At 36.5% G+C, this 14,273-nt stretch overlaps 1 protein-coding gene across 12 annotated transcripts in view; it reads left to right on the top strand.

Annotated features, from left to right (window-relative positions):
* Nucleotides 1-14,273, top strand: part of PAM (peptidylglycine alpha-amidating monooxygenase) — a 188,980-nt gene that overhangs the window by 62,740 nt on the left and 111,967 nt on the right. For all 12 annotated transcript variants that reach the window (XM_010971454.3, XM_045507869.2, XM_045507870.2 and 9 more), the window contains exon 4: nucleotides 13,530-13,587. In XM_010971454.3, the coding sequence (XP_010969756.1) occupies nucleotides 13,530-13,587 (58 nt within the window). The remainder of the gene's footprint in view (nucleotides 1-13,529; nucleotides 13,588-14,273) is intronic.

Consider the following 14,273-nt stretch of genomic DNA (forward strand, 5'->3'; position numbering starts at 1 on the left):
TGTGGTCCATGTGGTAAGTGTTGTTGATATGTCTCTGTTTTGACTTGTAATTTCTTAGTAAAGAAAATGGTATTTGTCCGAAAGAGTTTTCTGCATTATAGAATTTGCTGATTGCTTCACTAGAGTATCATTCAGCATGTCCCTTTTTCCTTTGTATTTTCTTTGCTTTCTGGGCGAGAATATTTTCATAGGTGATGTTATGTAGTATCTGTAGGAAGCATATAATTTCTGATTGGCTCTCTCATGGTATTAATCTTCCTTATTAAATTAGGAATTGTGGGATTGCTTAATCCATTATAAAGTTTTCTATCAACTCATCACCTCTTGGTTTTAGCAGTCATGGACATTTCACTGCCTGGATTCATTGGAAGCTGCATGTGATGAGCATTCCAATTCTGTCATTCCTTCTGAATTTGTCAGTGGAAGTGTTTCTATAGAAAGAAACTTCCCCATGAAATATTTAATCACTCTTAAATTGAGTTTATGTTGTTTGTACAGTTTATGTTCTATAAACTGCTGGATACTAAAGGTCAAGTTTTCTTATAACACTACTGAGGACCACTGACTATAGAAACCTAATTATATAATGATGATAATTTAGGATTATTTAGTTCTATTGTACTTATCATGCTGTATGTGTGTGTGTTTGTGTGTGTGTAAGTCTGAGAAATCATAAGGAAATAAAGCTGAGTTGAAAGTACTGAATTTACTTTTTCATTTAGCATTAGGAGTTTTCCAAGCTGGCTTAAAGAAGGATGTCGTGCTGAAGTGCTGCATTCGTGTTTATAATGTAAAATGAGAACTGATGACAAGTAAAAACATATCAGGAAAATGGACATTTGCAGTTTCTACAGCTATTCGGTTCATTATAATAATAATTCCATTAACTATATGACAAGTATTCACCCCTGGGGGTTTAGATACAAAGAGAAGACAACCTTTGTAGAGTCATTCCTTTTCTTGAATTATTAATATAGTCTTTCAATGGAAGTTGGAAAATTACAGTTGGGTAAATTTGGTTTGATAGCCTTTAAAAAAAAAGCATAAGTTCTTAAAGGAAAAAATGGCTCAGCACTGTGGAGCTATTTTTGTAGGAATAGGCCCTTTGTGAAAGGTTATTAGTCATTAGCATAACAAAATTCAACAAAATTTCATCATTGACTGCCTATCCAGTTCTTATGCCAGGTGGTCTTTGGGAATACAAACAAAAATAAATCAGGGTTTCAACCATTGAAACACAGTTCAATAGTAGGAGATAGACTGGCAAACAAGGAGCTTTGTTGTAATTGCCTGATGTTGAAACAGAGATGTTTATGAAGTGCAAAGGAAAAACGAACATTCCAGAGATTATTTTTATGCTTGATTTTATTGTTCCTCTTAGAGGTTCAAGGTAAAAGATGCAAATCTGTTGTAATGTTTTCTTTATGAGTTGGAAGTCAGAGGAAAATGAATAGGTCATGGAATCGCTGTGCGGGAGGTGGAGAGAAGCAGAACGACTTTGCCCTGGATCGTTACAGTTAAATATATGACTTCATCATTAAACATAAGTACCCCCATGCCTGTTATACCTCTTATTTTGAAGGGAAAAAAAGTTCAGTTTTCAGAGGCACAGTTGCCTTTATTTAATTTAGAACGGGATTGGCTTTCCATGTCTTATTTCTCTCAAGATCGTCAGGCATGCCTAACTGGAAATCGGCATTTTATCCATTCTTGACCCCTGTGTCTAAGTGCATCTTGACATCTAGTTAGGAGATGCAGCAGAAAATGTCTAATTGAAAATATAGTTAATTGGCATTGTTACTTTATTAGACAGGAAGACAAGGTTCCAGAAATTCTGAGCATTGCAAATTAATAAATTGAAATGGACCGAGTTGCCCAAAGATTATCTACCTCTGGTTAAATTTAGGATTATGAAGGTTTTGCTTTTGTTTGCAGAAATGTACTTGTCAGGACATACTGGTTGCCTACATACATCTCTTCCCTTTCTTGCTTGCTAACAGAACCCCACTTTTGTTTCAGCATCGGCCTTCCCTAGCTGAGAAAGTGAATCTTGATTAGGCTAAGCCAAACATGGTAATTCATTTTCCCTTGCTAATGACTGGTTTAGAGATGGGCATGTGACACCGTTCTGGCCATTTAGATGTGAAGGGAGTTCTACTGCAGGTGGAGTGCTTCTGGGAAAGTCTCACGTTTGAAAAGGAACTTAAGGAAGAGACTTCCTCTGCTGGCCTTGGGAAATTGCTTTGTGAGAATATGATCCTGAAAGCTGCTGCAACCATCTATGATCATGGAGAAAGAATTTTACAGGTGAAATGCAGTATATAGAATCTGACAAGGCCTGAAAGTAGAAAGAACCTAGGTCCCTGATGATACTGTTGAGCTGCTGGATGAAATAACCCTTCTTGCATCTCTCTTACTTCTGGACTTCTCATTATATGAAAGCCTGCGTCTCTGATAGCTTGAGCCATTTTGAGTTGGTCTTCTGCAGTTTGCAACCAAATTTATTCTTAGTGATGATTAACGTTTTCTTAGACCTTTTACATATGACTGAGATGGCATATATTTGATTTACTGTGGTCTTTGTGATATTTGTATGCTCAGTCCACTCTAAAGAGAAAAGGATTTTCATAGTCCAATGTGTTGCCATTTTGCTTTTTTAAAATCTGTGTCCCAATTTTAAGTGCCACCAGCAATAGAATAAAAAACTAATTCTCTTTCAAGTCAAAAATTCTGCTAATGTTTGCCATGAGTACATAAAAATATTCAAGCTTTACAAAATTATTTGCATATTTTACACTTTTTTCTTCTATAGGAAACCTATTAGTCAGTGTCATACTTTGCTAGTACCAGTTATCAATTCATTACAAAAAGTGAAAATAGAATACATTAATTAACAAATTATTCTTTTCTTATGTGTGTAACAGAGTCACAATTTACACACTATTCTTTAAGTATGCAAAGAAAAGAATTTTAATTTTTAAAACTTACCTAACGTAGCTTCCTAACCCCCTAACCCTTTGGACAACAAGAAGAGAAAGCCTTAAAAGTATCAATTGAAGATATCCTACCCTCTTTGGTTTGAGACAGCCAGCTAAACTTTTGATTAAGCCATTTCCCCTCCTCCTCCCTTTTTTATTTGTCAAGATAATATCTGAGTGTACAGAAAGAGGTATATGAATGGCCTTGGACAGTCCCCAATGAATGGGGCCAGTGAGCTCTGTTCCCTTCATTGGGGTCAACTCTGGCACCTCATCTGTGACTGTGAAATTAATTTCCCCTTGGTCAAAGTCTTTCTTCTATTTCCTCCCCCTGCCTGGAAGGGTATTCGCTATGTCATGTGTTCTCCCTTTCTAAGCTAACGCTTTCCTGGGGCCATGATAACAGGGTGGCTGCTAGGGAACCAAATGTGATTATTTGGGAGAGGACTGTGAATAAAACATTTTAGTATTTTTCAGAATATTAGTCTCCTCACAAATATCTAATGCCTGAAAGCTAGAAGCCTTGCCCGGAACTGAAGCATTTATAGACTTAGGCTAAAGTTTGTAGGATTGTTACTAAAAGTTGCCTATTTTAATATGTAATATTGCTCTTTTCTAACTCTTTTATGTGGAAAGTATGTACTTTTATAGTACCTCACCACATTAATTCTTAATACATTATAAGAAATTGAAATCATTTTGTGCTGAGAGGGTAAATCAGGCATTCAGATTCCTGGGTCTGAGTTGACACCCCTTGTCTATGGAACAGCAGTAGTTTCCTGGATTGAAAATCAGCAAGCGGTCACAGAGAGTCACTCCATGGTGGCACTAAACTCTTTTGGAGCTTATATGATGCCAGTATTGCTTCAAATAATTTTTCCTTATATTATTTTATCTTGAATATTTGGAAATTTTTAATTGACTTACTGACCCATCTTCTTTCTCAGCCTTCTGAATCTTTGTTTTTCTGTTGGTGTTCTTTCCTGTTTCCCAAGTTACCCGATGCTCTGTGGCCATCACTGAAGGAGCTGGTGGGAAAACTCTGGTGACTCTGCCATGTTCTGATGCTGCAGGCATCTCTCTACTGGGAGGCAGTGTAGATGGCCGCACTAGATGGACTGTGAGTGACCTGGGTAGCCAGTGTGGCTGGAGCTTTCCGTAGCTTTGAGAGGACCGTGGGTCATGGGACCAGAGTATCCACAGGCATAGTCCTTCTAGGAGGAGCTACAGGGAAGAACTGGGCTCCTTAACTAAGTCAGGAATGTTAACACACAAGACAGTAGGTGCCCAAATGTTAGTGTTGTGTTATAGCCATCCTCGTGAGAACACTTTCACATATGAATTTTGATTGATTAGTGACATGGTCAACTGCTCCCTCCTTCTTGAAACGTTCTCTTCTTTCGCTTCTGTGACATAGCACTCCTGTGGTTTTTCTCTGAACTCCTTGGCTGCTCTTCCTTTGACCGACTACTTCACAGCTCTGTCACTTCTCTTTTCTGCTTTACTCTCTACTCTCACAAAGTAGCCTTTTCCATACCTACTGCCAATGTCTGTATCACATAAATTTATATCTCTAGGTTAACTTTTCCTCCAAATTCCATTTGACCCAGCTGCCCATTAAACATTACATGTAGATTTTTCGAAGGCTTCTTAAATTCAGCATGTCAATGACAAATTCATCATCTTCTTCACACCTGGTCTTCCTGTTTTACGTCTCAGTAAATGCAAACCAGAAATCTAGGAGTCATCCTCAACACTGCCTCCTTACCTTCCGTTCAGATCCACTCCTGAGTCATGTCTGTCTTGCCTTTTAATGTCTCCAGAATTTGTCCTGTTTTTTCCTTCTCTACCGTTCGTTAAGAGTCTAACCACTGAAAAAAGTTAGCCATTTTTTAATAAAAAGTTAATCTGTTTTATAATCACAGATTTTTAGACAAATTTCTTGTGTCAGGAAGAAATATACATTTTTTTTGTCATTTCTCTAGCATTTTTTTCTAAGTCTCAGTTTAGGAACAAATTATGAGTGTACCCAATACCCGAAAATGTTTAAATTCACTTTCATTTTTAATGTTGGCATAGTAAACAGTGTGTCATTACGAGGCTGGTACTGGTTGCCAAGTACATTTAATCAGTAATTCAGCCTCCAAAAAAAAAAATCACCCAGTTTCAAGCTACCTTCCTGAACAACTACATGACTTTTTATTGGCCTCATCTAATTAGTTTTAGTCTCCATGTTGGTTCCTATTAAAAAAATTTCATTGACTTTCCGTTGCTGTCAAGAAAAACAAAATCACCAAGGTCCTTAACGTGGACTGCACAGTCCTGCGTCATGTGCCACGTCTACTCTTCCTGTCCGACTTAAAGCATGCTCCTCCTTTCTGTATGTACCGGGTTTTGTTTTCTCAGTCATACCTAGTTCTCTCCAACTACAGGACTTTGAAAATACTATTTCCTATTCCTAAAACAACTGCCAAACCCCTTCACTGAGGTCATTTTCTTTGCATTACCGGCACTTGTAGTAATCTGTACATCTTCTATGTATCATGTAAAACAGTAAACATTTCATACTTATTTGTGTGATTATTTGTCTGGTAAATGAGTAGACTGTAAACTCTGTGAGAACTGAGACCATGCATACTTTTGCTCACAGAATTTAACAGAGTGTCTAGTTCTCGGGAGTTGCTCAACGCACATGTTTAAGTATGAATGAGTAGGTGGATGGAAGAATGGATGTCTATACAGGCATTAAAAGAGATTTAAAGTAGGCATGTATTAATGAGATGACCATGGCAAGAGATATGAGAACAGGGTGAGAATCTGAACAGACATTGTATATGCCACTTTGGTATCAGATGGTCCACTTTAAACTTCAAGAGAACAGAGAACATCTCATGTAGTAAAGTAGTTGACAGACCTGTTCCAGTCTAGAGCTTCTCTGTTTTGTCCCCAAATCAAATGTAAGCCATTTAGCAAGAAACACGGTGTGTGGGGCTAGTGATTGTAGAGTCATTCCTGTTCTGAAGCATCTCCAAACAGACTTGATAAATAGAGTCAGTTTCCAATCATCTGTGCCAAAGGAAGAGAACATGGGTGGACTAGTCAATGTTGGCAAAAGGTTCAGAAAATTGACTGCTTTCATATTCAGGGAAACTTGATGAAGAGTGTACACCACTGGCTTCTGCTGGGGGAGGATGAGTGGTATAGGTCCTCAGCAACCCCTGCTCAGAACAATTCGGTTTCCCCTCACATCACCCCCCCAGTAACCGGGAGGCCAAGGAGGAGGCCACCATGGCCACCACCTGTTGTGCCTAGGTGATTTATTATAGACCGTTATTAGTATGCTCCTTTTTGTTTCCTCTTAAATGAAAGTGTGAGAGCTCGAAGACAGATGTTCTCTCACCAAAATATTTTTTCCTTCCTCGTTTGCTTGTACAGATTTGTAATTCCCAAAGAAAAACCCTTGCCAGGAAAGCAGCTTCCATGTGAGCTGCTTGGCATTGAGAATCTTGTCATCATCAGCCACAGTGTGATTATAGTTTAAAAATGCAAATGGGATTCTGGGATGAATCAACTGAAGGATAAAATTCGTATGAAAAAGTGATGCTGTATAAAACCCTAATTAGGTGGCGTCTATAACACAGATTTCAGTCCAGCCTTTCTTAAACTGTGAGTTTATTGCCAGCAAAAGAAAAAAGTACATGCAAAATTCAGCAGCTATTTATAGCGCTTCCAGTGTGTGCCAGACATTATTCTAAATGCTCAGGATGCTAGCAGACATTATCACAACAAGATTACATGGTAGGTTGGGATAAACATCCAAAAAGTTGATGCGGATAGAGCTTAGCTTAATGGTAAGGAACAGAGTGGAGCATTTTTGGAGGATCCTCTCTTTTTTAGTCATTTTGGGAGTGTTTTCACAAAAATCTGACTATTCTAATAAATAAGCAACATATCTTTTATTTACCTGGTAAGAGAAGGGCAACTGGAAAAGAAAAGTTAGCACAGACTGTATCCAAAAGTGACAGTTTAAGGAATTTTATCTGAAATTAAGAGTCTTTAAATTCTGGTGTATCAGAGAGGTAGATTTTTTAAACCTGAATTTTCTGCTGCAAAAAAATCAGGGATGCTTTGGTATAGTCTTCCTTTGCCCTAACTTCCTTTTATTCTAGGAAAAGGTTGGAAGTACAAACACCACTGAGTCAGTATAAACTTACTATGCATGTATTAAAAATACTTCGGGAAATCACAATTTGATTCTGTTATCTGTCTGGATCAATTAAAAGAAAGCTTTGAAAAGTAATTTTCCAACTGATTTCTTCCTCTCATAACCACAGTTCTTGTCAGAGGCTTGATCACCTTCCATACTTTTCTCTTGTTGGTCTAACAGCACTACTGTCAGTCCCTGAGGTTTCCTCGAGTTCTTTGCAGAATTCAAATTATTTGAACCTGAGTGAGTACTGTGTGAAAATGCAGGGCTTTATGGATCCTTCGTGGTTTGTCTAGATCACACTTAAACTGTGCTTGGGTTAGAAGAGAGGTTACTACCTCCTTTTCAGCAACTACTCTAAGGCACAAAGTCACAATTGTCACCATGAGATGGTTCCACTGCTCTGGTTATTTAACAAAAGATGACTGAGAAAAGCTACCAGACACCGTACTATACACAATATAACATTTCTGTGGGTTATGGCCTATTTGTAGAGAACAGCCGACCTGTAAATAGCCACAGTTATAAGCAAAAGGGCCAAATCCATGTAAAGCTCAGTCGTGTTGTCTATTTCTACACCTGTTTGTGTCACCACATTGTATAGTCTCCTTAAGAAAGGTAGTCTGCAGGGATTCTTTAAGCCTGAACAATAAAAAGGCAGTGAGGATATTATCCAATCAGGATCAAATCGTAGCGCTCAACACTAGAATCTGAAAGTTACCTCTGGTTTCCCCAAACAAAAATTACTGGTTTTATGTGAACAGTTTTCATGTGTAATAGTATACAGATGGTTTTGTTTGTCCCATATTAATTTAAATAAAGTGTTGACTTTATTAACTACTTGTTCTGTAGAATCCACTGCATCTCTGTCTCACAAATCAAAATAAAGAACACTTTCTTAAATAATGTAAGCAAGATATTACTGAACACTACTGTCTACATGAGAACTCTTGGTTTAAAATGAGTAATAATAGAATATAATAGTTCTTTAGTAATAAGTGGTTATTTTTTTTTTTTTCATTTCTACCACACTGTGTTCTTTTGTCAGAAAAATGTGCTTTTCTTGGAGAGTTTCCAATAGCAGCAGTAAAGAGGCATCAGCAGTATCATTTCCCTCCTGATTCAGATTTGGCTGATGTGCCAAAAGAGATAGCAAGGGGAGACATGGCTGTGCAGATTCACATCATTTCTCCCTTTTCGTACATCTGAATCTTATGCTAGCAGTTTGAATCCATGGTATTTTACAGACAGTCCCCTGGCACCAAGCTCAGATACAGCATTCTTCCCACAGAGAGAAAAAGAGGATTCTTGATGATGATCTATGGAAAATTGTGAATGGTTGCACTGGTAGTTTGGGTTGAATTACAGAAGCATCCTTTTTAGGACACTGTGTCCGAATGAAAAAACTATTATAATAGGCAGTAAGATGCTGTTTTTGTGTCTTCAGAAAGTTAAGAGAGTCTAGAAGAGAAACATTGATCTGAATTATGTCTGTTTTCAAATTGCTTAACTTTGCAGAAACAAAATGATGACAAAATTAAATAGCTCTAGTCTCGTTCACTGCAGTTTGTCAACAAGCTGTCATGAAATGTTCTCAGGTCCTCCTGAAAACTTAGGGGACTTGGACAAAAACTTCTTGTTAAATTTTATGTCTTTGATTCCTTTATTTCTCCCACTAATCAAATAAATAGCTAAAATTGTCTAAGAACTGACATTTTCTTTTCAAATATTAGAGAGAATTGAAGAACAACCTTTTAATAGCTATCTTTCTATAGTGGAAAGAGGAGAGCTTTACTGAACTAGGTTCAAATTCCATTTCATCAGCCTCGAGAATTTTTTTTTTTTTAATCACAACTTACTTACCTTCTTGAACTTCAGTTTTTGCATCTTTAAAACAGTGTCTGTAATACCTACCGGGTGGTGTTATCATGGGAAATAATTACAATAGGAAGCTTCTAGAAGGAAGTTAGAAGCCTCAATAAATTGTTCTCCCTTTTACAAGGTATAATATGCTAAGTACTGATTGTATGTTTAAATCGTTTGAATTTTTTTTTGTATTGTTAAATGACAGAGATTGTGGAGTCATATTTACCTAACCAGGTATTATTAAATAGTGTTCTTAGTGTTCATCCTGAAGAAAAGAAAATAACAATGGTTACTTATTCATATCAGTGATGTAATGATTTTATCACTTTGAGAAATGTATCATTCTGGTTTTCTTAATATTGTTACCTCTGCAGGGTTTGCTTTTTTTAAAACAGAATTTCTCATCAAAGGGTTAGTTGTAGTTAACTGTGTGATTACATGTTATTATAGTCTTAAATTCTTAAACTGACTGTTGCGTATGGCATGGAATTTGAATTTAAAGTAACTATGTATTTTTGGTGACCTGCTATAGAAATTAACCTGTATTGATGAAACAGTATTTTGTAATCACCTAAGTAATCTTTCTTTCCCCATGCTGTAATGAACTTATAATAGTTTGGCAAAGGCCATTGTCCAATCTGTTCTTCAGCAAATTACATATCTTGTAAAATAAAAAGTTATTCATTTACTTATGAAGCCTTAAATTTTATTTAAAATATGGGTTTAGTCTCACAGTTAGAAAAACAGAGGTATGAAGGTTGAAGGACTCTCCAGAATCACAATTTAACTGGATTAAAACTTAGTAGCGAGAAAGATACATAATTATTTCTAATCATCTGGAAGGCATACACTTGAAGATTTTTAATCCTAGTTCTGACACTTGGCCTTAGGCAGATCAATAACCTTTCTGTGAAAATTTTCATTTCTGTAAAAAGATGCAGTGCCTGATAGACCTACTTACAGCTTAACTGTGAGAAGAAAGTGAAGTAACACAAAAGTGTGCTTGCTTATACTCAGACAGCCCAAGGGAGAAGGCCTTGGCCCTTAGGCATCTTTGAGATTTGACTTCTCCCAGTGAACCATGTAAATGACCCTTAGGAACGTATCTTCTTTACATAGATCTTGAGCTTTCCCCTTAACTCCAGAAACCCAACTATGGTACCAGAATACTTCAGACAAAATCACTGATATCTTTTACGGTTTCAGAGAAAAGAATAAATTACTTTTTGCTGTTCTTTGTTCTATTGAACTGTGGTCTTCAGAGCTTTCAGCTGAAGGCTGATTATTGATCTGACGCGCACTATGTTACTTAATGTGCTCATTTTTAGAAACAAAGTTTTACTTTCTTTTCTTCTAACAGAATTATTCTTTATCTTGAAGTGGGGCATAAATAAAATCCTAAATCAGAGTATGATGATGGTGCATAGTAGACGATTGATGCAGTGTCCAATGGACTTTGCTCTCTCCCCCAAATTTTGTAGGATACTGATTATTCTGAAGAGGATCTACCTCATCTCCTCTTCCTCTTTTTTTTTTAACTGGCTTTAACAGAACAGGAAAGAGACATTTGAAATCTGGACACAGTCTTAATATTAGAGAAGCTATAAGCTGAGAAATATAAATTGATAAAAGAAAGCCATTCCTGAGTTATTTTGTCATTTAAAATTACTCAGCTGATGATAAGAGCAAGAATTAAAATATTGTTCTGATCAATTCTGTGTATAAATAGTAGTTTCTTTTATTCTGTATATATAACCATTATTGTCCTTAGTTTTTTTTTAATCAAAATAACAAGCTTGCTGAATTTGACATACCTATTTATACCTATAACTTTTCTATTCCAAAAACAACTTGAGGTGGCTTGCAATAAAATCAAAGATAAAATAAAGCCCCAAACTTGAAGTACAAATTTAGAAGAACTTCTGTTTGGTTTCCATCTGATTGCAACCTTTGGACCCTTTCTTGTTATAAATATATGCTTAGCTACTTAAAATTTACTTTTGTTTTCATATTTGCTTTTAAGTCATTAATTGTTCATATTGCTTTGAATGGTCTGTAAATGCATTAGACTGGCCCTGTTCTGATCCCAGCTCCTGCACTTTTGAGTGTAGGTGGTCACTTGTTAAAGTGATAAGGACAGATTTTTTTTTCAATAAAAACTATTGCAATAAAGAAGGAGATCCAGCAAGAGCTGAATTCAGCTTTGCTGAAACAAAAGACAGGAGACCTTATTTTAAAGGCTGAGATGTGCTAAGGGAAAGGCACTGAAGGAGGTTGCAGGACTGGCCCATGGGACTAGGCCATCTGGGTTTGTTGATTGGCACTTCTCCAGAGGAAAAACAGACTTCTCCTATCTTTATGACAGGAGGCAGTGACGTAAGTTAGAGCAAGGCATCCACTGGCTGAGGACTAGTGCACAATTATCTCCTTGAATGTGAGATAGAAGATTTACAACTCAAAGAGACAGAAGAAAGATTATTTACAATTGCTTGCTTTCTAAAGGAATTGCACTAAGAGGGGGTTTAGGAGCCTATCTGTCTATTACTAGGTTTTGGCTGGAACGAACAGTAAAGTTACTTAACCTTGATTTGCCTCAGTTTCCTCATCTGTAAAATGGGGGTAATAATAGTACCCATATAACAGGAATGTGTTTCAGAATTAAAGGAGTTAATACGTGTAAAGTCCTTACAGCAGTGCTGGCACATAGTAAGGTCTGAATAAATGCTCGTTACTATTCTTATCTTTAAAATGGATTTAGTAATAGTATCTATCTACTATATTGGATGGTTTTGTTATTAAATGATATCATACATATAAACATGGAGAACCATGCCTGGCACATAATAAACTTATAATAACTGTTGACTAGAAATAGTAATAGCAGCAGCAGCAATAGGAGCCACCAGATACCTTTTAGTCCTGAGTTACTCATAGACCTGGGTGATCAAACAGAAGAGAATCTTGGGATTACTATTACTTATGTTAGAATAGGTGTGTTTTGTAACATTCGTAATTCAAAGATTGGAAAAATATTTGTGAGCAATTTTGTACATGATTGTAAGATCTTTAAGCAGTGTTTCACCTGTATATTTCTTGGGTTTTAGATACATAGTTCATTTTGCAGTTTCTCTTTGATGGTTATGAGCATATTAATCTTTTACTGTCAGCATTTATGTAGCTCAACCTTCTGACTGTGCAACCTTCAACATTTCCCAGCCCATTTCCTTCTTATCACAGTAAGGGTGCATCTAAATAATTATAAAGCCTTTTAAGAAATGAAACATTTAAGAAATGAAATTGGGAGTTTGAGATTTACAGATACTAACTACTATGTATAAAACAGATAATAAGTTTCTACTGTAAAGCACAGGGAACTATGATCAGTATCTTGTAGTAACCTATAATGAAAATGAATATATGTATCTATATATATGACTGAAACGTTATGAAAAAAAAGAAAGGAAACAATTTTCTCAAACAGAAAAAATGGCCTATACAAAAATAGTAATAAAGGCTGAATCATATTTCTGTAATTTTTCTAACTCTAAGATACTTCTTTGATGTGTGTATGAACCTCCTTGCTTCCCTCCCAACACAGAAGTGAGAAAAGAGGTACAAATTTCACAATTTTTCGTGCTAACCAGTAGATCTAGAGAAACCCAAATGATCTCCATCCATGTGTGTGGAGTCTCTAGATTCCAGCACTGTGCAGTAAGAATCCATGAATCATGAATTATTAAATGAATTCAGTCTCTATTGGGTTGTTGGGTATATTATCAATCACAGGACATACTTCACTACATATGGATTTCCTTTAAGGAAGTGGAATGCATCAACCAACAAATGCCCATTCTCTTTAAACTGCAGTTTTTATCACTAAAAATTCTTGATGTTAATATATTCGATAGTGGAAAATGGCATTTTAGATAAGAGACTAATAACTGGAAAAGTAAGAATAATTGAGTTTATGTTGATTTCTTCAGTGCACTACATAAAAATTTTAAAGTAAGGGAGATCAACCGAATACATTTTAAGACCAACTTTTATTCATTGTACTTCTTTAATATTTGGGGTAGCTGTAAAGTGATTCAAGAAATTAAGTATTTACTTATGCAAATAGCAAAGATGGTCAAAACTAACTCCTACCATTTAAAGTCAAATGCATTAGACTGTTTTTCTATAGAAGCATTTAAAGTGTTGCCTTTTAACTGTGACAGTACTAGAAATATCACTCAAGATAGTTGGTTTTGTAAATAGGATTTGATGACTTTTAGGAAAGAGTAGTAGGGAATAAAAACAGTATCTAAGTTCTCGACTTAGCCCTTCCATTAACCTGCCACCCAGCATTTGGCAGGCAGTGTTGCCTTGCTGGACCAGCAGTTCTTTTTCAGTCATAGGGCACATGCTTTTGCAAGTTACTATTTTTTTTTTACTAGCAGCAGTTTAATTTGGATTTTGTATCTTTCTTTCTTTAATAGTCTGATACGTACTTCTGCATGTCAATGCGTTTGCCAATGGATGAGGAAGCCTTCGTGAGTAAGTATTAATTGGACGGTGCGGAGGGGTGGGCAGTTGAAGGAAAGGCACCTATTTGAAATCAGTGGAAGGCTCTCTTTGATGATTATGAGCATATTAATCTTTTACTGTCAGTTTCTAAATGCATTTATAATGCCTAATGCAGAAACAAACTAGTCAGCCACTGAGAGACAAGATTACAAACTGTATCTGGAAAGACTCGTGAGTAATAGTAGTTAAGGAGTCGCATGCAGATGTCGATGGCCACCAATATCATGTGGTCCCATTTGTAGAGTATTGGCTTTCTGTCTGTGGTTGGATGTTTAATTCCACTCCACTCAACAGACTCTTTATTTACCTGCTGGTTCATGCTATAAATCGACTGCACTTAGAATCAACATTGGAGAATGTAAGATTTTACCTGTCAGACAGGTAGATGGGTAGGAGGAAGGAAGGAAGGGAGGGAGGGAGGGAAGACAGAGGGAACATCAGTCCTATTGTGTGTATTACAAAATAAGAAGACTCTTAAATGACAGGTCCTTCCCCAGCTGCGCCTTTAAACCAGATAGGAAAAATGACAAAGCACCATCTGTTTTCATCTGGGTTGTTTTAATTTAAACTTCCCTTATGACAGACTTTTAACTGTTTAGGGAAGACGTGTGATTGGCAAATTATTCATGGATTTGCTCCCCTTCCTTACTTTTCTG

Source organism: Camelus bactrianus, chromosome 3, assembly GCF_048773025.1.
Source record: "Camelus bactrianus isolate YW-2024 breed Bactrian camel chromosome 3, ASM4877302v1, whole genome shotgun sequence".
NCBI lineage: Eukaryota > Metazoa > Chordata > Mammalia > Artiodactyla > Camelidae > Camelus > Camelus bactrianus.